The sequence below is a fragment of the Periophthalmus magnuspinnatus genome, chromosome 1, assembly GCF_009829125.3.
Source record: "Periophthalmus magnuspinnatus isolate fPerMag1 chromosome 1, fPerMag1.2.pri, whole genome shotgun sequence".
NCBI lineage: Eukaryota > Metazoa > Chordata > Actinopteri > Gobiiformes > Gobiidae > Periophthalmus > Periophthalmus magnuspinnatus.
Window position 1 is genome coordinate 22,411,073 of NC_047126.1, and position 27,655 is coordinate 22,438,727.

Sequence of the window (27,655 nt, forward strand, 5' to 3'; positions counted from 1 at the left end):
TTTTTTTTTTTTTGCCACTTTCTTCACTAATCTCAATGCAGTGAGATCTGTTCTTTGTAATATTACCATGGCAGTGCCATGTGGGCATGTTCAGCTTCTGTTTAGTCTATCACTTCTTATCAGTCTTCCTACATACCCGTCCTCACCACTGTCCTCACCACTGTCCTCACCCGCCTCCAGACCCCTGTCCTTAGCCCCGCCCACAGTAGCTCCAGTCTGCTCCACTCACACTGGCGCACAAGTCCCGCCTACTACACTGCTGTGAGCTCTCTGATTGGCTGTGTGGTGTATAGCCCCGCCCCCTGCCCCGGTGTCACTCTGGCTCTGTTTGCATTTCTGAGGCACACATGGTTATCGCTCTGCTGTAGTGCTGCAGAAAAAACAAAACCGCTAAATTTAGGGATACATCGCTCAAGACACCGGATGAACAATGGAGTTTGGGTAAGTTTTCGATGATGAGAATGAATGGGAAAAGTGACAAGCCAAACGGAGACTGTATAGTAGTTTAAATGTGAACTTGACTGACAACCTGCGTATTTGCTAAATAAATAGATTTAGCACAGCTGTCGTGACTACACGTTTAATAAAATGTGAGATTTGGATTGTAAACTCAGTTTAAATGTTGAAATGAGTAACTTTAGTTTTTAAAACAATAGGCTGAATCCAGTAGAAAACAAGCAAACAACAAGCAAAACAAAAACAAACTTATACAGCAAATATAATTGAGTACAATCTAAACTAAAAGCAAATGCATATGTGCGACCAACATGCACATGGCTAATCATGACTACATTTGATGTCATATCTGCTTATGCAAACTTGATGTAAAAGTCAAATAACTGGCAGACTTTTCAGCAGCCTAGTTGTCTTTTATTGCAAGCTAATTTAATGCCTTCATAATACTTTAATCATTATAAACATAATCACTATGTAGATTACTTGTTGCTTCATGATACATAAATATATTTAGTTAGTTTACTTAATTTTGCTGTAGAAATAAAAATGTGTCTCTTGGTTTGCTTGATGGTTGTAGGCCATGTATGTTCTTTTGTTTAGTTTCACAAAATGAGTCAAATTATTGAGTTCTGTTTGTAAGTGTTCTCTCTTTTCTTGTTCTATGCATGACGACTTCAGGCTTTTTGTAGTATTATCCATGCAGTGAATAGACTATGTCAGACCATGTAACTAATCTATTTATTGATTGTATATTCGAAACCAATCTATGCACAGTGTGTTTTGTAGTACAGTACTCACACATTATTTAGGTTCAATAGAGCGGAGCATACAGGGGAAGTCACCTGATTTTATTATGTTTTGGAAATGTGGACTTTAAACTGCCCAGCTTACATTTAATGATCTACAAAAGGGGTGTTAAAGCCTAACAGTGCTAAAAAGTGGTGAACTTATTTCTGTATACTTTGTACTTATATATATATTAAAATTGTTTTATTTTATGACCATTTTGAGTGAGATATAAATTAGTTCTAGTGGAAATTAGTGCTTCAACTAATGATTATATTATTTGGCAATAAGTTTTATTTGATTAGTCAGACTAAAACTAAAAATACTTTCTATTGTACCTGTGATAAAACGTTTCTATTGGCGTCTCTTTTAGAGTGCATATAGTTGTCCAGATAATGACTAACAATGATAAAAATAGTGACCAATTAATTTACTTGTCATTATGTCATGATTATTACAATCAACTTTCATCAACTTTCCCCACGGGCACAATTAAGTGTACCATAGCCTTAACCTTTAGTGTTGCAGCCTTATACTGGCACTAACTATGTTTTCCTTAGCAGCTGCGTGTAGAGATGTTAATTCTACAATCAAGTCCTAAAACTTCAGATGTTTCTTTTAACAGTCATAGTGATAGTGACATTTTATTCCATGACATCTCTTGGTCTACAGCAAGTGAAACGCACAAAGCCAATAGTCAGCTTTGTGTATATTTCCATGCATCTGTCCAGGTTTCTTCACATTAGAGCGTGACTAGATAGAGTGTGACAGATGTGCACAGTGGACTCGTTCAGTGGCCGTGTCTCACGTTATTAGCGTTAGCATAGCACCAGGTTTTCTGTAAGGTCGGACGGAGCAGCCTCTTATCTACAATCTCACAATGTGTTCTCCGCTGATATCGACCTGACCGAAGCAGAGCCACTGTGGTTTGCGATTTCACACTCGAGTATTTATAATGGAATTGTTATACTCTCTGACTGAAATGTTATGTTAGAAAACTCCTGAAATATATGCCTTTTTTGAATTGTATAATGACCTTGGCAAGATATTCTTTAAAAAATAGTCACCTTTTTTATAACATTTTTCGAATATTTGGACTATTTTGTGGTCCTATGTAATGAAAAGAATACCCTGCCCTATCCAGATCTTTATGTTTAAATACTCCTTTAGCAGTGAAGTATTATAATGATAATGCACAATTACTTGTGTACATGTTTAGAATTTTGCTGGTCCACATGTTTTCAGTTTTGATTTTGGCAAAGTTATAGTGAACATAACAACATTTTGTTTTTAGCAAGAGAACATGATCCATAATGTATTTAACTTTTTTTTTTATTATTAACTTAAACTTTTGTTGCTGTATAAATATTCAACATGCTTCTCAAATTTTGCAATCTGATACCCCCTATTGGTCATGCCAAATTTCTTCTAACTTGCGTCCCCAATACTGTATTTCTATTGTGGTCCGTCTGATTATGTGACACCCTTTGCCTGTCTTTTTGCCTCTGTCCAGTGGTTGTGTGATGGTGGTGCAGGGGGAGGGGAGTGCAGTGAATGGATGGCCAGGCTCGGGGCTTCATCTGCGGCTGTAATCCCACATGCTCTGTCCTCTGTATTGGAGCTGTAGATTAGCATGGCAGACAGGGCCCGTCGCTCATGGCTGTCCGTATGTCAGCACAGACTCATCTGCAAAGGTTACATAAAGCTCAGATTTTAAGAACTCCCCGTTGCATAAGTATTATTAACTTCTTGACCTGAGATAAAAATGCAATATTCAATCAATAGCTGTTGGCTGTTGCAATCATTATATTGTGGATCTGTTAAAGTTACTGTTGGCATGATACTAAAATAAATGAAACTCAATTTTGATACTAAGGAAAAGACTCAATACTCAATACTGATTCCAATACTGTTCTCAGTGATTTCTTTTATTGCTTTTAAAGTGCTTCTAAATGTCCTGTGAATATAACTTTTTAGTATCTATAGTTGCTCAGATGAGTACCTAGTTTTCGATACTTTTGACAACCCTTGTATCAAATTGAAACTTTGATTTGAGAATAACAAATCTGAGGATGTCAAAACATGTCAATGGTACACAATACATTATGACTCCACATCAAAACTGGGACTGAACTTGATTTTAACCCAAAACTAAACCCGGACTAGACCAGAACCAAACCAAGTTCCCATCAGGACTAAACCGGTATCAGACCTGGACAACATCATTTGTTCTTTATGTGTAGTCCATTATCATTTTGAATAGTAACCCTTTTTCTAAAACTATATATTCAAAAATGTGTTCTTGAACTTTTTGTAGCTATCTTTATATAATTCACCAATTCAGTTTGAGAATTGCACATTTGGTATATTTTGTTTTTCTTTATGCAAAACATTTAGCAGAGCATGCATTCTCTTTCCTGTTTGTTTCTCTGACTTAACCACATCTGTACTTTAGAGCAGATGATAAAGTATGCTGTCAACTCTTAACCTTACTCAAACTGCAGGCATCAAATCATGTAGCCTACAAATACAACTCTATAATTTACTATTGATTAAAATGCAATTCCATCCAACTGTTTATTATTGTGGGCTAAAGGATGCTCCATTGTACAGTTGTGATCCTGGTGTGTTAATTCCATCAGCAGCAGCACATATTGGGCTGGATGTTAGCATGAGCGGTGGTGTTTGCATGGATGGTAGTAGGTCAGTGTGACACTTATGTTTAGGAACAGAATCTGGTCAGGGACAGGATAAACTGTACTAGCTGTATATACAATGTTATGTGTGCAAAAAAGAGATTAAAGGGCTCATATACATTTTAATCGAATGTTAGCAATTTTGCATATTGAGTCTCGCTCTCCAAAGCTCAAAGCACTTGGTCCCTAATGATAGCTTAATGGTGTCATCAGTATTCCAGGAAGTGATTCTCTGTGATTTTAAAATAATTCTATATCTCCATTCTTCATTTCACGACGCAGCTAATCCAACTCCAAAGCTATTGAATTCTTCTTTTCCTTCCTTTTTATACAAAAAAATTGCAATCTCCTTTCTGCTGTTATGCCATATAAATCCTTCAACCAAAATGTGTATCAGTCAATTAATCATTTCAAAGACATCATTGACTGATTAACTGACTAAACAATGAAAAGCCTACAGCCTTACAAATTTGCATAATACAGTGCTTTTTAGAGTCTACCCCAGCAACAATTAAGACACACGATTTAGAATTTGCCAGTATTTTAAAGACATAAATAGAAGTCATGTGTTTTCTACAATGATATGACGAGCTGTTGTTTATATTATGTGCCTACATGGCAGAGCAGCAGGTTGTGTAGACTGCAGCTGACTCTGGAGGAGCAGGAAATGCATGTCATCTTTGAAGTGTACTCTTTAAAGAGCCATGTTGCACTGTGGGGGAGCACGGGCAGGTTCAGTGACATGCTGATCTTTCTATTTACTGGTTCCCTCAGACCATTCTAAAGTTTACAGGTGTCTTCCTGTCAACACCGTGAGAGAAAAAAAAACATTATTAAGCAGCACTGTTTTAATATGTATAAAACCTGCAGTTGATCCTGTAGACATCCAGGAAAAATCTAGAAAAAAGTTCAGAAGTGAGTGTAATTCTTGCCTTTTTGTCAAATCTTAAAATTTTGCTCTCAAGCTGTCTTCCAACCCATAGTTATTTAAAAGTGTGAGTTTTTCTCTTATCTATCATTGATGTTATTGATGTCCAGTGAAGTGTTGTCACGATACTAAAATTTCAAACTCAACTTTAAAACAAAGGAATAGACTTTGAATTTGATTTCAAATCTCAGGGACAAAAGGCGTAAAAAACATATACTATGTTTTTTGGGGGACATTGGGTATGAAACGATAGCATAATTAGATCATTGTTTTATATTGTGTTCATTGTGATCTGCATTATTGATCCAAAATAGCTGCATAAACTGGTCCATTAACATTATGTTCAAAACTGTGATTTTAATGTACTTGTAGGGGTGGGTGATATGCCACAAAAAGTTATATCACAATTTTCCTAGATTTCTTTATCATGATCTATGTTTTCTTATTACTTTTTCAGTCCTAAGTATGTAACTAGCCCATTCTTAAAGCTTTCTGCCATTTCTGAAAGTTTAGTCTTCACTGTGATTAGTGTGTTTGACCATAGAGCTACAATTAATAAAAAAGCAGGGAATCACAATATAACAATTTTACCAAAATAACATACATAGTTGAGATCACATTTCAATTTTTATCACCCAGCCCTAATTACTTTTTATTTTTGAACCCTATATAAATGTTAATTATCACTATATCATTATTTTCTGAGCATGCAAGAGAGGTATTTTACTTCTGTGAGATATTAACTGTTAACACATAACATATTTAGATCACCATGTTACCTTTTATTGTACTGAAAATACTATATTCACCGAAAACAACATATTAACATGTTCAATAAGTTTCGGTTTTGTTTTTGACACACTAAGTCTCCCCTCTCTTTGCTCTCCATGCTAAGTCACTCCTCCTTCTGTGCACTATTGCAACACAATTAGCATCCCACTAATGAAACTACTGCACATCACATCAGGTTTGTCAAGTTGTTGTGTACAGTTTTTAATCATTCTTTTGTATATTTGTGGAGAATTGTCTTGTGGGAGCATGGATGACGTAGGGTTGTGGGCTGAGCATTGGACAGAATCTTACAGCTAATCAATTGTTTGAATAGTACCTCCCCTTTAATGTCCATAGACAGAAGTGGAGAGCTTTTCCTGCCTGTACTGTTTTAATAGATTCTTTGCAGGAAGAAAACAATGAGTAAGACATGTATAAATCCAGTGCTGTCTTTCTGAGCCTATTTACAAACCAATGCCAGTTTCCAGCGTGGTTTGTTTGGCAGTGAAAAGGACAAAAGTTACATTCACAACTCGATCTACGTTCTCAACAGTAGTCCATTGTCCGTGATGCTGTCAGTGCACGGCCACACTAGTGCCCCCTGCAGATCACATCACAGTGACATCTCTGTAAGGAGTGGAAACACAGGAGCAGGCACAGAGGAGTCTGTCATGGTGGTGCTGAGATCAGTGGCTCCGAGCTGCACCGCGACTACAGCCCAAGCCAAACCTCTGAATGGTGACCTCACTTTTGGCGCAGGACGGCATGCTGGTTTAAAGACAGGGTAGGCTTAACATGAATGAATACTCTCTCCCAGGGCGCACATATTTTGTTCTGGTTGGTTTGTTGGTTGGATAGCAATATTTTACAATTAGTACTTTAGTAGTGAGAAAATGAATAGATAAAGATGTAGTCATGGTTAAATGGCATGTATTCTGCTGCACACTGTCTCATCTAATTAAAAGGCATTTCATTGTTGGATGATCAGGAAGTGCTTGTTAGTGTGCTAGTTATTGTTAGGAAAAAGTTATTGTTAGCTTTACTGTTACATTGGCTGATTTTTTTCCAAGCAAAATCACCCAGTCCTATGTAACGTTAAAAATGTTCTGCAAACTACAGAAAATAGTTGGTGATCATATTTAATCCATTGGCTGTTGTGGAAATCTTTTATGAATGAGACAAAACAAACTATTGCATAATGACAAAAGAATATGTGACCATCATTTTTATCAGACATGGTTGAACCAGGCTTCATTTGCAAATCTAAATGTACAAAAGATACCATAAAATGTTACTGTGCAAAGGACAGAAGTGGGTAGCACCATTTACTCAGTCACACTACCAGTCAAAAGTTTGGAGACACTTTCTCATTCAGTGGTTTTTCTTTGTTTACTACTTTCTACATTTTAGATACATACTGAAGAAGTTGAATATATATTGCAAGATGTTTGGAATTATTTAACAAAGAAAAAAGTGAAATAACTAAATATTTATTTATATTTTATACTCCTCAAAGTAACCTCCCGTTGCTTTGTTGACAGCGCAGCAAAGCCTTAGTCTTCTAATAATGAGCTTGTGGATGAAATGGTTCTCACTTCACAGCTGTGACTTGAGAGGGTCAAAAAATGGCAAATGTGCAAAACGGGGTTCGAAGCAAAAGGTGGCTATTTTGTTAACTTTTTTTTTCTATCTAACACAAGTTTGCAGTTATTTTGAGTTTATTTTAGTTTAGTACATTCCACATGTGTCATTCATTGTTGTGATGACTCTTCACACTGACTAAATCAAAAAGTGACAAAAGCTTTATGTTGACAATATTAAATGATTTGAACATTTGTGTTTCTTGCATTGCACATTCATATATGCTTTTAGTTTAGTTTATTTAATGTTTTGTCCTTCTAAATTACATTAACTGTAGCTGTTGGGACACATCTGATTTATTATTTACTGTTGAAATTACTTTTGCTTGAATAGTACCTTTCCCATATACTTTTTTATTTCTAGGACCACTACCTCTACTCGAGTAATATTATTTTGAAGTAACCTTACTCTTGCTTAAGTACAATTTTTGACTACCAAGAGATGCATTATCAATGCAACATATGCCTTTGTTAAAGTCTGTGCATGATTTTAAAGGTCCTATGTCCTAAGGAGACAGATTTGCATGAGCCTATGACGTTGTATAAGTATAAGAGTGTTCTGAGCTCTTATAAAGGGCACGGCCTGAACAGACAAGACTAATGTAAACAAAACAAGTCTTTTTATGAAGAAACAAACAACAATATATTATAAAAGTCTGTTTAGCATAATTAGGCCTGTTAAGATTTTCTACTACGCTGCAAGGAAGCAGCGTTGTCAAAAGTATCAAAATTCAGATACTAATCCTACTAATCCATACTTATTTGAGCAAGTCACATTCACAGGACAGAAATGAAGCTTTCCCGAATAGCTTTAGAACGATCTTGAACTGTATCAGGACAAGGATAAGACCACACTACCAGGAAGTCACATATAGTTAAATAAACTAGATTAAAAAACTTGGTGGTATTTAAACTAGTCCCAAAAATGTCCCCATTTTTCGTCTGTTTTTCTCTGGCTGCTTCCACAATGAGTCAGCAGCAGTCACACACACACACAGACTTTCTCTCTTCCCTCACTCCTCTCACTTTTGGCTGTCTCTGGATTGGCTTACGAGGAACCATAAGGCCTCTCCCTGTTTTTTGCTATTTGTCAGAATCTTATCTCTCCTCCTCCACTCTCTCCCTCTCTCCCTCTCTCTCCGCACTGCAGACAGTCAATGGAGGTGAATGAAGGATAGATTCAGGACGGAGCAGAGGGGGAGACAGAGCTGTCACTTGCCCGCTGGACGTGTGTCTCGCCTGGGCCGCTTGTGTGGACAGTGCTTTGACTAGATGGACATAGAGGTTTGCGTCACGTGGAGTTGGTCCCGTGTCTTGGTGGATGACATAGATGCTGAGCTGTAAGTGTCAAGCTCTGTTAGTGTCATGTCTTGTAGTAAGAACTATGTAGTGAGGTTATGTAATGTTGCTATGATGTTTGCTGTGTTAAAGGGAACGTGTTATGTTAAATGGACTTAAATGAGCTTTTAGTGATGTTATAATGGTTCTCTCTCATTATTGGTTTACTTAGAGTTGTATTTTTCATTGATTCATGCATGTTTAAAGGAACTGTGTTTAAGAATTAGATTTGAAATTTCATAAACATGATCTATCTGTGCCCCCGGATGCATGGTAAACATGGTCAAATCAAATAAAGCTTTTACTGATAATAATTGTAATACTGATTTTTTTTTCGTTATTACAAAGAACGTGTCCAGTACATGATGCCCAAGTTGTTTATGTTGTAATATGTTGTGTTTTAGTTCATGTTTGGTGGATTTGCGTTGCTAGTTTTAATGCTGAAATTTGTTTAAATGTAAAAGGACTCACCTAAACCCCAGCACCTGCAGCCAATCATGAATCAGTGCTAGTGAAGCCTTTGGAGCTCAGTGAGAGAATCCTGGAGGTTCTGAGCTTTCGCATGAGCCATGACCTGTCCATATACTGAGAATGAGGATAACTTGTATGTGCAGGTTAAGGCACCTTTAAGTAATCCTGTATTGTCCTGTATTTGAGACCTACCCCAATTCTTCACCCACTGTACGTACATGAAAATCTGCTGCTTGTTATGATGAAATGCCCATGATGATGAGGCAGGGCGTCTGAGTTCTGCAGTTTTGAACAGGAAGTCAGTGGACCAGGTTCTATTACAAAGTCATTATAGATCAATATAACTGCGGTTTACAATGAACAAAACTAAAAATCAGGATCTACATGTATGCTATAGTTTAATACTAAATTCCTGAAAAAAGCATATGTCATTTTTAAGCAACTAAAATCAACATAGAGATTTATAGATTTTTAGAATGCTTTGTTGTTTATTTACACAACAAAAGTGTATTGTTATCTGCTAAGTGCTGGTGTAAGCATGTTCAAGTTTGCTACGTTGGCAACTTCAACTTGACCTATGATGTACGATGTAGATACCTTATTTATGAATACGGGAGATTTGTTGTTGAAATGTTGCCATGTGTCTTGGTTGAAACTGTCTACAGTAGGGCAGGTAGTGATGGATACTTTGGCAGAAGCATTATGTTACTGTTTTGAATGTCGCACAATCAATATAATATTCATGTGTACATCAAACCTTTGTCTGTACGGCCATTAATAAGTGATGGAAAAGAGTTCATACTGTGATTGGTTAATCCCATCTGTCATTCTCAGTGCATGACACGGACTGACCAATAGATTTTATAATGTTATATTGCCCACTGACTCCTAGGGGCAGGTGTTATAACTGCGGTGCTGCTGCAAAATTAAAACCATGATTTTTTTATAATAAATATATTCCTGACTTTTCTTACTGGTAGTGCAAGGTTATTACGCAAACAGTTAGGGATAGGGATGTGAATAAGGCCAACTGATTATAAATATAATTACAAAGTAGTTAGTATATAATTGTAAATAAAACAACTATGCAAATGTTACACTGATGACCTTCTCCTATTTGAATGAGCAACAGGGATTCAATTTGTAATCATCCATAACTTGCGAACAAAAAAAAATTGAATACATCTTTTTTTGTCGATATCGCTCAGCCTCACGTTCATGCCTTCCCATGTGCCTCTGTATATGTCTGTAGTGTGGTCTGATGTCTTCACCTCTTCGACTCTTTCCCTCCCTTCCCATATACATGTTGACAGTTGAGCTCCTCTGAAGAGTTCGACTGGCTGGTGCGGCTCTGCTTATATAACAGTGTGGTGGTATGCAGTGTGGTGATGATGATGCTGTGATCCTGTGCTCAGTCTGCACTCAGTGGCTGGTACTTTCCTGTGGAACTCTTGACGCATATATTTGAATTATTAAAAACCTGCCCTTTGATATTGGCACGTTTGATTTTCACATTTTGGTAAGTTATAGAGGCTGGAGTAGAAGTGCCTGTGCCTTTAATGCATGGAATGTGGAATGTTTATGCTTTTTAATATTGTTTTAATAATATGTTTTGTGGCTCAAAATTAATTGATATTAACTTTAAAGATACAGTTAGAGAAAAATAAGTATTATATCATGTCAGTTCAACCAGTCACTTAAGCATGGGTGTTTGCTTCTTTGCTTGTAAATCGTGTTGATAACTCAAATTCTATTGTGAAATATACAGTGAGGAATAATTTTGCAATTAAACAATGCATCATTTATTAATATTTATGTTCTTATTTAAGTTTTATGGGTGAATGATAGTTTAATCGACCATTTGCATTGACCACTATCAAAGTAAAGTTGAATTTTGTCTTTTACACATCATTGTGAAATACTGCCAAACCGAGTTATGAATTATACAAAGGATAAAAATAACAGTACTATGTTGAATTTTCGTAAAGATACAAAATGTGATGTTTTCAGTTATGCCTTTCTTTGAGTTATGCATGTGAAGTGAATGCGGCTGCATCTAAGTTACTCCCCTCAGAGCTGTGTTGTCACTGTGAACAGATCCATGACTCGTGCAGATTTAGGGCCAGTCAATACAGCAGAGTGAATGAGAAGATGAGGCTGTGTGCAAATAGTGACATTAGCTACAAAATGGTAATGTAATAGTCCAATACTATGCATCTATTATGAATAAATAATCCTGCTCTCTTTAGCTTTGGCTGAAAAGGTGTTGTTGTTGTTGTTGTTTTTAGCCTCATTTGAACTGCTTTACCCCACAGTGCTGCTGCAGAGGGTGGGGTCTTTTTGAATTCTTGGGAAAAACTGAACTAATAATTCTTTCACAATGTAGTCCCAGTATTTAGAAAAAAATTTCTAAATACTGGCTTTTAATGTGCATCTGTTCTGACATCATATCACCTTTGCTTGACTGTAACTTTACCCTCCCCATTCATATCCAGTCTGTAGCTATTCCCTGTCTGATCCAGGAAACAGGGAATGTTAGACAAAAAACATGCCTGAACAATCTATGAAGGGAACAGTGCACTCCCTAAGGCTAAGCTGGCCTCTTTTTAAGACTCTTTCACAATAAAAGCCCTGACACACTTTACCTGGCCACAGGCCCTCTTCTGTTACAGCCTGTACAAAGATGCTGGATTCAATGCAGAATCATCCCTGGTTGATTGCTGTACTTTTCCATTAGGTATAGACTAAAAGAGGCTGTGACCTGAAGTACACTTTATGCTCTAGTGTTCTGTGATTTGGAGATTCTGCTGGCCCTGCGTACTGTTAGTTCTGTGCTATGTATATTTTTGTAGTGTGGAGTATGTACGTTTGTCCTTTTTTGCATTGCACAGATGCTTTTTTTTTTTTTTTTTTTTGGCATGAAAGCTTTATTTGACTCGACAGTTCTAATGTGAAAGGGGGAGACAGGTCCAATCCTATTTGAGTAACTTGTCTGGAAAATGTCAGCGTGTGATTGTCAGAGACTTAAATAGTGCAGAATGAAAGCCACAGCTCCAGCAGTCTGCTCCAGGGCAGTTGTGGCTGTGATGTAGCGCACCGCCATTTCTGCCAAAATGCGTGAATGAATTTAAAACCAATAATACTCTCAATAATGAAACTCTAATGAAAAGTACTCTTTTAAAGTAACCTATGAAATGTATGAACACATGGCTGAAGTGAACCTGAAGCAATGCATTCAAGTTCATAAATGCCAAATTATTTTGTAAAAACATTCATTCTCAAAATTGAGTTGTTCGCTATCATAATTTGTTATTGTGTCTTTACATTATATAAACAAAAAAAAACCTGATGTATGTTTTCCAGGATGGAGATGTAAGCTGATGCTGTTTTAAAGAGCATTATGCATTTGATCCCTACTTCTCAGATCTCCCTTCCGGCCATGAAACATTTGTGTCTTTAAGAACCAGTGTTATGCATGTGTATTCTCCATCAGTTAGGTGTGTGCTGATGGCAGAGTGCTTGGGCCTGACTTTCTAATCAAATATTCATCAGTTTAAGAGCCCATCTACCCTCCCTCTCTGCTACTGTGCTGAGCTGATGTTGTGTGGAGCAGCTGTACAAATGCAAAGTCCAGAATCAGCAAGAAGTAAATCAGAGCTACTAAAAGTCTATAGGTCTGCAGTCCACTAGTCCCTACAGGCTAACGGGAACACTGTGTCTCACTGTGAATGTTACGTCCTTATTTCTTATTTAACCAACACAACCTGAAATAAATCCTCCAGTTTGAGTATTACTGCCCTAAGTGTTCTAGTGACCACAGGCACTACTGACGCCTTCACTTTCCAGGCCACCTCAAGCTCTTCTTGGAGCCCCTGGTATTTCTTTATTTACGTGTTACTTTTTCCTGATATTCCCATAGCTTGATATTGCACACCATATGTTCACCACAGTGGCTTTGCACTCTTGTCTGTCCACCACCACAGTGTCCTGTTGATTCACCATCACCATTCTGTCAGTTTGTATCTGGAAGTCCCACACGATTTTCACTCGGGAACTTCTCTATTACCTTTGGAGGGTTTCCCACCTTGACCTTGGGGCCTCCAGTATGTGTGTGACCTTTTGGTCTACCAGGAGCTGGTGTCCCTGGCATCTTTGCCGATACCCTTCTGTGCTGTGCACATGTATTGATGCACTTATCTTTGCTGTGATGATGTCTGGTGTGAGCTAGAGCAAGTTGGAAAGGACTGTACTCTTTGAGAGATCCTTCTGGTTCAGGATTGTATGCCCTTCCGTTAGCCATTCAGGGTATTTTCATATCACAGAGCCCTAATAAATGTGACATTATTTTGCTCTTCCCTCCTATAATACAGATGAAATAATAACACACCTACATAAGTATATAGTCTGTCCCTCTAGTGCCCTAGGCACAATCTGTAGGTCTATTTGTGGATTTGGCATTTCCTGCCAGGAAGAAACTTTGATCCTTACACCCCGCAGTGACAGGGCAGATGACAACAACACTCTTCCTATGTTACCTTCAAACTGCTGGAAGCTCGTCTTCACATTCTACACAATGTGTTTAATGTATATTGTACTGTGTGTTTACGCTGCAGAGCACATTCTAGGCTCGGTGTTAGCTTCAGCTTTATGAATCCCGGCTCTGACATTTTGTGCAATGTCTACCTATACTTATATACACACACACGCATACACATTACACACACATTACACGCACACACACCACACACACACACTCTCTCTCATTCGCACACCCCCCCGCACGCATACACATAGTGTCTATCTCCAAGGAAGTGGCACCATCAGACCAATTTACAGGTCAAATCTGTGGAGAGGCATGTCCACTTACATAGACAAGACATATTGTGCTTGAGTTTGCTATATTTTTTTCATTTGTACCAAAATCACTACTCGACGCTGCCGAATTCTGTGCATATCACCGATTACGAAAATTTGAAAGTCTTGAAAATAAGCGATTAAAGAAAGTTGATTTTGCATAATAGGTTTGCTTTAATAAATTCAAGGTTGATCATTTTAATGCCATATTGGAATATTCATGGCCAAAGCAATCAGATTTCCAGTAAGGCAGCCACCAATCACAAAATTTAGACCTTTAAGTAATCATATCAGATAGTGGCAACATGTTTTTATGATGCAAACAACATAATGCCATACTCAATGTAAAAATGTATACAAAAGATTCCCATACACTACATCTGTGCTCCTCACTGCTCTGAGAATATTTCCCTCTCTTGTCTTGTCTCTACAGGGTGCGTGCTGAGAGCAGGGCACACCCCCGTCCCACTGCTTTAGGATGGCCTCAGAGGGCTCTACCATCCCCAGTCCTGTTGTGCGTCAGATCGACAAACAGTTCCTGATCTGCAGCATATGTCTGGACCGCTACCAGAACCCCAAAGTGCTGCCCTGCCTGCACACCTTCTGTGAGAGGTGAGTGCGTCGCCATGGGAATAGGGTCCATGCATATACATCGGTTTCAGGTGTGATTCCTTTTTGGTTTGAAGGATTTTGTGAGGAGTTTTCACTATTCAAAAGATATAATATTTTGAGTTGAGTTTTGCTATTGGAGGAATGATGCTTTACCAATTAATCCTTTGCCTGACACCCATGATAATTCTAATGGTGATGATACTAACAACTTGACATAATGACTGGTGGATCAAATGTGCAGACACAGAGTTTATTTCAAAGAAAATGCAAAGGCTGGGTTTTGGGAGTTGAGTCAGAGGCTGAGGTGATCAGTGGGTCCAAAAAACGGGAGGATAAACATGTGGAGAAATGAGGAGAGTCTTTGTAGTCCAGAGGCTGAAGCTTGATTGCTGATGGGCTGCAGGTGAGTAATGGGTGGTAACCATAGGTGAGGGAGGTGCCAGACTTACCCCCCAGCTCCGCACACAGACAAAAGCCATGTCCCAATTTGACAGTTGCACACTTCGTCAGCTGCATTTTAAGGGCACTTACGTAACTTACTTACTTAATTTGTGCACTTCTATATCCCATCATGCACCACGCGTGACTTCTTCTACAGGAGAAACTAGGTATATTTTCTTAAAGTGATGTAATACTAGCTACAATTGGGGAAAAAAAAATCACTTTGAATCTAAATCTAAACAGAAATAAATGGCTGCAACGCCGACATCTTGGCTCTTCTTCTATGAAATAATAAAGAATTAAAAATAAACTAATTATTTCAGTGTCCATTTTAGTCAGCGGCCGTATAGCTCATTAGTCAGCATCCGTCACGGTTGCTAGGTGACGTTACGTAAGCTACGTAACATAAATGCACAGACAGCGGTTGAAGTACGCTCCGTGGTGCAGGCCTGTCCCATTTCGGCACGGCCTTTGCGGCCAACAGGAGGCTACATGAAGGAGTACCCTTCGTCGGCTGGGTACTTTGAATGGTATTTCAAAGTGTGCAACCATTGAATTTGGACACGGCCAAAGAAGGGAGGGGGAGATAGCACAGGAACACACAGGAAAAAAACTGGAATCCTGACACTACTACATACTAAAATTTTAAACTTGATTTCTGTACTAAAGAATAGACTCGATACCGATTTTGATACACAAATGATGATTTTTAAAGCTCTTTTTAGACAATATTGCAATTTTCAAAACTAAGTTTTTGTTTATTTTGTAATTTTTATTTTGAACTTACCTATTTTGAACTACTAGTTCTGATAAAAGTCAACATCAAAGAAAGGTCAAATCATACCCAGTTTTGAAAGAATATCTAGTTTCAATACTATTTTTAGTATCAATTAGTATCTGATTTTCGATACTTTTGACAACTCTAATATATTTCCTTACACAGGTGTCTGGCCAACTACATCCCTGCGCACAGCCTGACTCTGTCCTGCCCTGTGTGCCGGCAGACCTCCATCTTGCCTGAGAAGGGAGTGGGCGCTCTGCAGAACAACTTCTTTATCACCAACCTCATGGACGTACTGCAGAGGCCCCCCGACAAGCACAGCCCCCAAGATCCCAGCCTCAGCCCCATCACCTCTGTGGGGCCAGGCCAGGTGCTGTCCTGCCCCAACCATGGAGGCAGTGTAAGGCTCGCAACCATTCTACACATACTGGGTTACAAGCAGTGGTGGAAAGAGTACTGAAAAGTTGTACTCAAGTAAAAGTACAGTTACCTGGCTAAAATGTTAATGTAATTACATGTACTGCTGCCAAATTTGTATTTTACATGAATAATAATAAGTTACTTAATTTTTCACACAATTTTAGTAACACTTTAGATACATTTGTGCTCAAAATTTGATTAATTAAGTAGTTTAAAACTTCAGTCAGCATAGCTTTATTAAGGTTAGGTCCATTTATGCTATTCTGTGGAAAATTGTTTCCATGGAAATATTGTACCTTTAGACACAAACAGGAATAATCTTTACTTTTGTCAGGTTATGGAATTCTATTGCCCTCCCTGTGAGACGGCCATGTGTCAGGAGTGCACCAGCGGAGAACATGGAGAACATCCCACGGTTCCTCTCAGAGACGTGGTAGAACAGCACAAGGCCTCACTGCAAGACCAGCTCAGTGCCGTCAAGAAGAGGTACCACCACACTGGCAGGATTTACCCTTTTTATCATTATAGATGTCCTAATATTTTGTGATATCCTGATTTAAATGTCATCTATGTTGCTAAATTAACAAAACCTAAATATTTTCTAGTCATGTATTATTAGTATGGGTAAGGAGTAGGACATAAACTACTAAATCTTACAAGATAAAAATGCCATAAAATGCCTTAATCTTGTGGACATTTTTTCATATTGACATCAATAATGGATGTCGGTATGATTAGAACCCTCCTTACAGTTAACTGTAAGATTCTGTGCAATGCGCAGCCCACAAGATTATGTCATCCATGGTCCCACATGACAATTCTCCATAAATGTACAAAACATTATACAGAACTGTACACAACCCACTAATAAAACTATTACAGTGTGCAGTAGTTTTATTAGTGAGTTGATCGCTGATTGTGTTGTGATAGCGCTGTGAAGAGGGAGTGGCATTGCACAGGGAGAAAAGGGAGGGGTGATTCAGAGTGTCAAACACAAAAGTGTGAAGTGAAACTTACTGAACATGTTTATACATTGTTTTCAGCAAATATAGCTGTTTCAAAACTATAAAAGGTAACATGGTGATCTAAATATGTTATGTGTTAGCAATTAATACTCCATAGAAGGAAAATGCTCACTCTTTAAAGTAATTAAAGATGAAAAATAGTACAATGAGTGCTGTGTAAAATGACACCAATTTTCTTTTAAAATTGTCACACCAAAATTCGTGAGATCTTGTTGTACAACCACTACGACTGTTATTCAACATTACTGTATACCCATCATGTCAATACAACTTTGACATTTTGGCTTTAATTACCGGTAAATGAAACAAACAACGGCAGTTGCAAGACCTAATAATATAATATCAAATGTGCCTGTTCTTTGTGTGTGCTGGTGCACAGGCTGCCTGAGATCGACTCTGCTCTCCACACCCTGTCTGAGATCCTGCAGCAGCTGACTCATCAGAAGACATCCATTGAGGAGGACATCCACAGCACCTTCGATGAGCTGCAGAAAACCCTGAACGTGAGGAAGAGTGTCCTGCTGATGGAGTTGGAGGTCAACTATGGACTCAAGCACAAGGTCACCACTCAAACTTTGAAGTGGCAAACACAAATAAATAAATGTAGTGCACAATGGGACTGCAAGATTAATCACATTCTAATCAAAATCTCAATTTGAATGGCAAAGGTTGCAATTTTTGACTTAGACAAACTTATATCCACAAGGAAGATTGTTTGGACACAGTAGCTTGCATTACAATATAATGTAATGACAAAGAGCAAAAATATAAATGGTAATAGTAAATCCAAAATAAGTAGCACAAATAGCAAGAGACTGGTGTCAAATAAGTCACAAATATATAATTTATGTACACCTAAAAATATATTAAGTACAAAAATATATCTAAGCTAGCTGGGGCAAAAAGTGCAAAGATGAAATGGTGAAGTATGCTCATTTCCTCACACACAAAATATCATGTCTAATTCTGCATAAAAAAACAGCTATCTCTGTAGTTTAAATAAACACATAATTCACAAATCTAATTGGAGTAACAATACTTGTCAGAAAAATCGCAATTCGATATTTTACCCAAATCGTTCAACCCTAGTACACAATATCACAAATATCACCTGCATGTTTACCTTTATTGCCAAGAAAGTGTAACCACTGCTATAAAGATTAGAATGTTTTGCCAAACCTAAATAAATTTTACCTATGCAATACTGGCACATTGCTCTAGTTAACAACTTTACGGGTGTTTCAGCTCTTGAGGATTTAAAAAAAAAAAACAACTCCTGGATGCCTGAGACATTGCACTGGCATCTATTTTAGTTACAGTACAGCTTCAAAGCAAAACTTGAATAAATGGTTATGGTTAAGTATTGTGAGAAGAAACAATTTTCCAATAGCTAAAATGATAATAACATTGAACATAAAAAGTGAAGCATTTAATTGCTCATGACACCAAATACATCTTCTTAGTCTAAAGATTATAAGAGATAATTTACACATATAAAACAGAATAGAATATCTACAGAGGTAGAAATTCATTTTTTTCTCACCACTCAAAAACAGCACAAAGACAACATAAATGAAAGCAGTTGTAGCCCTGGTAAAATACATTAAAATTGTGTTCAGAATGTTCAGGTTCAGAGGCAGTGGGAGGCGTCTGACACTATGCTCTTTGCTTTACTCACTGTCCTTTCTCTGTACAGCTGGCTCATACACTCTCCACTATAGACTTGTACTGACTATAATTTGTGGACTGACTACAATGTCACTGAGCTTCCTCAGAAGGTACAGTGGCTCAGAATTGTTCATTTTTTTAACACACTATCGTCATATATTTTACTATGGTCTCTGAATCAAGTTATTTGAACATCGAACCCTGATTTAAAGAGTGTTCTTATCAGTTAGTTATTACAAAGAGCAATAGGTTTGAACTGTGTGTAGACTTTATAGCAGTAGACATATTATGTTTTTCTCCTAATATTTAGTGATAACCTTTACATTTTGTTGTAAACTGCAATAGAAAACTTAATAATAGAAATGGGGACAATGAAACTGCAGATCTGATTTTCTGCTTGCTCTTCATAGTTGCATGACAGTAGCAGACAGCAGATTTTCATTTATTTATTATTTATTTATATCACCACTCCCTCAGCCATCACTTTTAATGTTGTGTCTGGTTCAATAGATCTTTACCATAAAGAGGGAGGGCGTTCGGAGGTCAGTGCGCCTCCCAAATCCTCTTAGCCAATCGGAAAGTCTTGTTTACGCCCCGCTGCTCCTAACCCCACCCCTAGGAGTGAGTCACATGGGAGCAAAGCTAATCATTCACAATGCACTGTCTGCTGCAACTGAACTCACCACCGCGAACACTCCAGGGAGAGAAACAGGGCACTTTAGGCGGGCTAGGGTGTGTCGGAAATAGGCTTTGCATGTAGGGCATTATCTGATAGAGAGCTAGGGGTGTCATATAGCGCAATGTTTGGCTAAGAGGACAGTTTTATTGGAAAAGTGGTTTGGAGAAGTAGATGTTGTCATGGCTGCACTTGTTGGAGCTGAGGATGTGGAGGTGAGTTGGGCTAATTTTTTTGGAGTCTGGATTTGAAATGACAATTTTACAGCAGTTTTGTTCTTGGGAAGATTTTCCGGAAGTATTTATAGTGTAAGGCATCATTTTCACATGATAAGAGTTTATGGATTGTGTAGTCATGGTTATAAAATGATGCATGACTACTGGTCACTCTATATGTGAGATCTCTTGATCTCTTAACAGAATAGACTTGACACTTTATTTACTTTATGTCAAGTTGTTTTAATGTAAAGTTGAGTGCATTTAGTCACCTGATCACCTATGATAACAACAACACATAAGCTGCTAATGATAATAAAAGCAGTGTAAGAAGCCTGCTGGGTTTTCACTTTCAAAATGAAAACAAGTTTGGTTGAGTAAAATAAGAGCTAAAGATATAACAAACAAAACAATGGCTAAATTGCCATTTGTGATGAGATAAGTCATGTGAACGACCGGCACACACAGAACAACATTTAAAAGTTCATCACATTTTGATATAGAAAGTTATGGCCACTAGGAAAAACTGTATAGCACTCTTGACACTTTACTGTGTCAGAGCATTTATTTATTTGTTTATTTAATGAGTGCATATTAATTAACACAAACTCGCATAAATATGTCAGATTTAGCCTTAAAGGCTATTTTTCATCTCTAGTGACTACAGATGAAAAATAGCCTTTAAGATGAGACAAGTAGATGGCAAACCGTCCCCCTGAAAAGTTATGTAATGAACAGAATGCTGCTTTTTGTTGCTTTGTTTCAGTGCAGTGATGTCATGTATTGAGTTATTCCATGAGCCTCTCTGTGAGGAGAACACAGGAGCAGATGTCAATCAGTCGATATTCGCAGCCCTTATGGACAGTCGCAAATAGTTCAGAGATGTAGTTTTTAGTGAACTTGTTATTAATATCAAGATTATTGATCACAGATAACCATTAAAATGGGTAAACATGCTAAACAAAAAAAGATACAGAAAAGATACATCACTATGGTAGGTACCACATACCATACCCTCAGACAGTAGGAGGAAAATATCGAAAAATCAGGTTTGTGCCAGCTTCCCAAAGAAAATGTCTGGATTGTGAGAGCGGAGCAGCAGAGACAACAGGAGGCATCTTGAGAGGCTGCAGAGGTTAAGTGGTGGGAACCAAAACCTGAAATACAGGTTTATCCTTCCTAGGAAACTTCCAAGGAACAAAGACACCTACGGTGTCCTCCAGGAAAGGCAGAAGATTGCCAGACGTCAACAAATCCTTCTCCTCCTCCTCCTCTCCTTCCTCCTTCCAGTGTTCAGGTACCTCCAGCAACCCAGGCCTCAACAGCAAAGCCTGAGCCAGAGGAGGGACTGGCAAGAGACAGGAGACGGAAAACAGGCAACACCCACCTGGGATCAAATTTTGCAGAAAGATCCGTGGTGCCATCAATCCAACCAAGAGATTGGCTCTGGTTCTGTATATTCTATATGCCTGATGATGAGGGCGAACACGATGAAATCTACTTTAAACAACTTGGGTACAGGGGTTTCTTCAGCTTTTAAAACTAAAAAACTACTAATCTATTAATTTATAAATATTATAATTGACTATTACTAACTGAAATATGTCCCACTCCCACCAGCATAAAAAATTACAAAATAATTGAACCTCCCAAAACAAGAAATATTTTTTGTTTGTATCTGAATATTTTATATCAAACTAAAAGAATGGTCTACATCATCAAACAGGAAAATGCTGACAAACTAGTGACTGACAAATTATTCACATCCTTTATTATTAAAAAATGGGAAGTGGGCGGAGTTGCTGAGTATGTGAAAGCATAACTTTTCTGAGCACTCAAACCTTAAATACACAACATATCTATTTTCTACCAATTAAAATAGAGTTGTAATTTTTTTTTTTGCAAATAAAAGTGGACAGTGTTATCTTTAAAAAGCACTAATTCAGGCTGAAGTTAGGTTAGTCAGCGTTGCCATGTTTGCTTTGGTTCGCTTGGGTGCTTCTCCCTTGTCTTCTGCTCAAACCTCAGTCCTGGACTGTCATTAGTTCTCCCACTGCCGGGTGAATTTGAACCTTACACACTCTCCGGTTTCCCTTCTTAAACAGAGGGATCACCACCCCGGTCTGCCAATCCAGAGGTACTCTCCCCAACCTCAATGTGATATTGCAGAGACGTGTCAGCTAAGGCAGCCTCACAACATCCAGAGGTTTAAGATTGTCAGGACGTATCTCGTCCATGCTTGAATGGTGCCACAAGGCATTATATTATTAAAAAAAATAATAAAAAAAATTCCTCTCTAAAGTAGTAACTCTGTCTGCCCATTCTGTCCATTACAGGTACTTCAGGCTCAATTGGACACACTGCTCCAGGGTCAGGAGGGCATCAACAGCAGCTGCAACTTCACTGAACAAGCCCTGAGCCATGGCACTGAAGCTGAGGTACTGTTGGTGAAAAAACAGATGAGCGAGCGTCTTGTTGAACTGGCCAATCAGGACCTCCCGTTACAACCCGGAGAAAACAACCAACTGGACTTCATTATAGAAACTGATGGACTCAAAAAATCTATACACAATTTGGGCACTATTCTCACTACTAACGCTGTTGCCTCGGAAACTGTCGCTACTGGGGAGGGACTTAAGCATTGTGTAGTCGGGGTGCCCACTTCTGTAAGTATAACCACGAAAGATAAAGATGGAGAACTTTGCAAAATGGGAAACGCCAATATTACAGCTGAAATGTCAACCTCCGACGGGTGCAAATGCAACGGAGAAATCATGGACAATAAAAACGGAACTTACGAGTTTTTGTTCACTGCGCCTAAAGAAGGTACATTTTACCTGTCGCTGTGTCTGTACGGGCAGCCTGTCAAAGGTAGTCCCTTCAAAATAAAAGCCACCAGGTGTATAGATGTGTCGCCCACCAGTGAAGGGGTGAAGAAGAGGCTCAAGTCTCCTGGCAGTGGGCACGTGAAACAGAAGGCCATCAAGAGGCCAGCCAGCATGTACAGCACGGGCCGCAGGAAGGAGAACCCCATCGAGGATGACCTCATCTTCAGAATAGGTACACAGTTATAGAAATGTCATGGATTAATTGTGTGTATTTCTTTTATAGAAATCTAAGTGGCTGTACTTTAACATCCATAACATAATGCAATTTCAATGGAGAGAGTGGGATTAACCACAGAATTTCGCAAAACATGAAAAATCAAGATGATTTGGGCAAATGAAAATCATAATATCACTAATCAATTGATATAATGCTCCTTTTTAAAGACATTTACACATATATTTTACATTATTTGTTTATAGAGATTTATACACCCAACCAAACAATGGCTTTTAACCAAACTGTAAAGTTTAATGTGTACAAGCCTGTACACATTAAACTACTTTGTAGAAATGAAATGAAAATGAATTATATATGTAAATAGTGTATGGATGTGGTGACTGATATCCAGTGGGACTAGTTATTAATTGGCCCATAACCTGGTACAACCTGGTACAAGTATATTACCTCTTTGTGAAGGTCATTGTATTATGTGCATTGTCCATGATAAATACACAAATACACTAAGCTAAATCATAAACACTGAGCATCTTTGATGAAGGGAAAATCTTAATTCTTAGGTTTCACTGGACAAAGCAAGTAAACAAGTAAATTTGTCTACAGACATTACATACTTTACCACAAATTATACTTTTTGTTAAACTCAAATACCACTTTGGGGTATTGGGGTATTATTTTTTTCATGACTTACAATTTATTTGATTATTTTATATTGATGAAATGCCTGTACTGCATTTTAGGAACAAAAGGGAGAAACAAAGGAGAGTTTACAAACCTACAGGGAGTGGCAGCATCCACCGACAAAGTCCTGATCGCAGACAGCAACAACCAGTGTGTACAGGTATGAATCCAAGTTCTTTACTTTGCTAATATGTGCTTACATGGTTTAATCTTTAATACATTTATAATAGATTTTTTCCAACGAGGGCCAGTTCCGAAGCCGCTTTGGGGTTCGAGGCCGCACTCCCGGTCAGCTCCAGAGGCCTACAGGGGTTGCTGTGCACCCCAACGGAGACATCATCATCGCAGACTATGACAATAAGTGGGTTAGCATCTTTACCTGTGAGGGCAAGTTCAAGGTGAGACTGAATGAGTATTGATACTTTGCAGCTGATCAACATTCCCTGGGGGTGTGATGCTAACTGTGGGCGTTGCTCTTTCTGAAGATCTGTTAGACTTTAATCTGAGATTAATTTTAACACAATCTGTCTAGAAAGAACTGACTACAACAGGTCAGTTGTGCTGTTAAACAAGTCTCCCACACATAACATTACAATTATAGGCTAGCTAACCTTAGCTAACAGTTTTTCAGTCTCTGTTTGTTGAACATCAAACACCTAAACAGGTTTATAAATGCTTGTATTGATCATTGGCTCCTGAAAACATGTTGTTTAAATCCATTTTGTTATTTTTACTTAGTTTTGGCACCTTAAACCTTTTTTGGCCTGATTTGCTAATGTGAGCATTGTGTCACTATGGCAACTGCTGAACTTTCCACCATAGACATACATGCAGAGCACCCCCAGCATGATGTTACTGCAAAATATCAAGCACCGGAAATGTACTCATTAATTTGAATTGATAATTGTTATTAGAGTTTGTGTATTTCTTTAATGTTTAGAATAAGATTGGCACGGGAAAGCTAATGGGACCTAAGGGAGTGTCTGTGGACAGAAATGGACATATCATTGTAGTGGACAACAAGGCCTGCTCCGTCTTCATCTTCCAGCCCAACGGCAAACTAGTCACCAAATTTGGGAATCGCGGCAACGGGGACAGACAGTTCGCAGGTATGCATAACTGCCTCTGAACTACTGTCATAAAAGGTTATAAGCTTATGTGTTATAACCTATAATAAAGTAAAGCTAAACTACACACGGCTCTAAAGTATTTTTTTGTCTTTAGGTCCTCACTTTGCTGCTGTTAACAACAACAATGAAATTATAGTGACAGATTTTCACAACCATTCTGTCAAGGTAAGAGCCATGTCAAACTTACACTAAAAGAGTAGGTAACAAGGCTTTGTACTGTAGCTGGGACCAATTTGAAAATAATATATGCATTTTCATAACTCAAATTCTGTAGTGGAAGACTTTTCTACATCTTTTTAATGTCTTTTAGGTTTTTAACACAGAGGGAGACTTCCTGCTGAAGTTCGGCTCAAACGGTGAAGGGAACGGTCAGTTCAATGCTCCCACCGGAGTAGCTGTGGACGCCAATGGCAACATCATAGTGGCAGACTGGGGAAACAGCCGCATACAGGTCAGAGCTAACGCAACTCTGTGTACAACTCTGTGTACAACTCTGTGTACAACTCTGTATACAACTTTGTATACAACTGTGTAAATAAGTTGAGTTTTATTAAAAAATGCTTTCTGATAGGATAATCGTCTGGAGACCCAAAACACCAAATTATAGCAAACAACATGACCATCATGTCCAATGATTTGTAATTAAGAATAATTCAGCATTACATTGTTATCAGTCAAAGTTATGTGTGATTTGAACATATGGGGATAGAATTAGGTCAGATTAATGAAATTTGAAATAAAGATCTTGCATACAGTTCACAGTGCATTTTAAACGAAGGAGAAAACTCTGAAACTGCTGAGCTAACAAAAGAATTGGATGAATTTCAGAATGTTTGTAGAGGACTTTACTGATTATTATCCAAAATAAGACACACTGGATATTTTGGACAAGATATTTTCTTCTTGGTAGAGGATTGTTACCTGATTGCAGCTTTTGCAGTTTGCAAATGGAAACTATTCATATTGTGACTTGATTGTGACTAATATAGATTATGAAAGGTTTGAACTTGTGAAATGTGCCATGTCAATAAAGCAAACTGATGAAATGTAAAAATGTAAATTGAACATGCAGTCATATGTTATTTGAGTGTCCTTCTTTCCTTTTTCACATTGCTTATTTGTTGCAGGTTTTTGACGGCAGCGGCTCATTCCTGTCCTACATCAGCACATGTGCAGACCCCCTGTATGGACCCCAGGGGCTGGCTCTCACCTCCGATGGACACGTGGTGGTGGCCGACTCTGGGAACCACTGCTTCAAAGTGTACCGCTACCTGCAGTAACTCCCCCTCCCCTCTGCACTCATCCTCACCCAGGCGGGAGAGCAGGACGGCAACGCGCACTTGACCGTTTCCATCCCCGAACCACACTGTCTTTGTGCCATCTGTCATCCCTGTGAAGACAAGCCACTTCATGAATAATGTGAGATATTCTAAAGACTTCTGCTGATTGGTGCTTGGAGGAGACACTGGTCTACATTTCACATTACGGACACTGAGGAAAAGGGTTTCCTTTAATTGTGTGATATTACCCCTTTGAAATAATATTTAAAGCAACACTGTAGTTTTTTTTTTTTTTTTAATAAAACCTGAATCAAACAAAATATGTCGCATACTGTACCATGCTACCTTTGACATTGTCTTCACATAAAAATGATACTGCATTAGTCTCATACAGGACTTTTCCAGGTGCTCAAACTCACTTTACGTTTTTGTGCGTTATTCATTCACTTCACACACTTGGTGGTGGTAAGCTACTGTTGTACTGGAAGTGTGTGTCCTCATCCCGTCTGACCGCCATCAAGACTCGCACTTAAACCAGATTCATACAAAGCAATGTACAACAGCAGCATATTTAATACATTTTCTATTTGACAATTATATAGAATGGCAAAATAATGCATTAACTTCTTGATACATTTGGAAAGAATTTTGCACCTAATACTCGATGTCTAGGTTTATACTAATAGTCTTACGAAGGGCATCTAACATAGAATTAGGCCAAATAACAATGGTACAACTGGTTTTCTGCGCTGCAACCTGACCAGAAAAGGGAGTAGCTATAACAGTGCAATAAGATTTACAACATGTTCGTCTCTTGTAATCCAGCAAACAGTGTTGCTTTAATTGGAGTGTCCTATATTAAATCTACCTTATGTAAGGTCAAGCATGTTACAGTCCTCTATTGCATGTATGTCCTGTTGAATGAATCCTTAAAAAGAGCATCACCAAAAGACACAAAAGTATTGTTAAACACCAAAACTGTATAATAATAATAGTGTTCACAACTTGGTTAGTGTTATATCGTCTTAACACTACATGCATTCATTATAAGAAATTTAAATATGGATAATAATACAATAGGCAATATGTGATGTGAATATTCTGAAGTTCTGAAAATAGGCCATTATACATTTTTGGGTATATTTTGCTTGTAGTTACTGTAAGTGAACAGGCTACTTCAAATGATTAAAGATGCACTTTGGACCTAAATGAGATAATGACAATAATAATACAGTTAAAATGTTTATTGTAATTCATTCAGTTGTATCTAGTACTGTTTATTCGCTTGCCAGTTTGTCCCCCAAGCACACATCTTATTTTCTACAAAAATGTTTAAATTATTTCTTTTACATTGTGTTATCTGTAATGCCAAATGGAATTAAAGTGCCCATCTAACCTAATGTCAAACATGTCTGATTATTATCTGATATTTTTTCTTTTTTTTTAACCATGATCTCACTTTATAACACTATTATTATTATTATTATTATTATTATTATTATTATTATTATTATTATTATTATTATTAGTAGTAGTAGTAGTAGTAGTAGTATTAGTAGTATTATTATTATTATTATTATTATTATTTTCATTCATAAATCTGAATTTATCCAAACTCAAGGACAAAATTGTGATGTCTATATGAAACAGCAGATGGCGCCTAAAATACTTAGTTTGTGTTTTCCTCCTTGTGTGGCTTTCAATGAACTGAGACATGACA

General features: G+C 37.9%; 1 protein-coding gene across 2 annotated transcripts; it reads left to right on the forward strand.

The window, feature by feature from the left end:
- Positions 1 to 338: 338 nt before the first annotated feature.
- Positions 339 to 27,339, forward strand: trim2a (tripartite motif containing 2a). 2 transcript variants are annotated; one of them, XM_033968252.2, is made up of 12 exons: positions 339 to 441; positions 14,374 to 14,552; positions 15,937 to 16,174; positions 16,529 to 16,680; positions 17,599 to 17,779; positions 22,115 to 22,838; positions 23,585 to 23,685; positions 23,756 to 23,923; positions 24,466 to 24,634; positions 24,750 to 24,820; positions 24,966 to 25,106; positions 25,783 to 27,339. In XM_033968252.2, exons 2-12 carry the CDS (start codon positions 14,419 to 14,421, stop codon positions 25,933 to 25,935), a joined length of 2,232 nt encoding a protein of 743 aa, XP_033824143.1. In that variant the 5' UTR covers positions 339 to 441; positions 14,374 to 14,418; the 3' UTR covers positions 25,936 to 27,339. The 2 variants fall into 2 exon arrangements, with proteins under 2 accessions (XP_033824143.1, XP_033824135.1); XM_033968244.2 differs by lacking the exon at positions 339 to 441 and adding an exon at positions 8,419 to 8,617.
- The last annotated feature ends 316 nt before the right edge of the window (positions 27,340 to 27,655 follow it).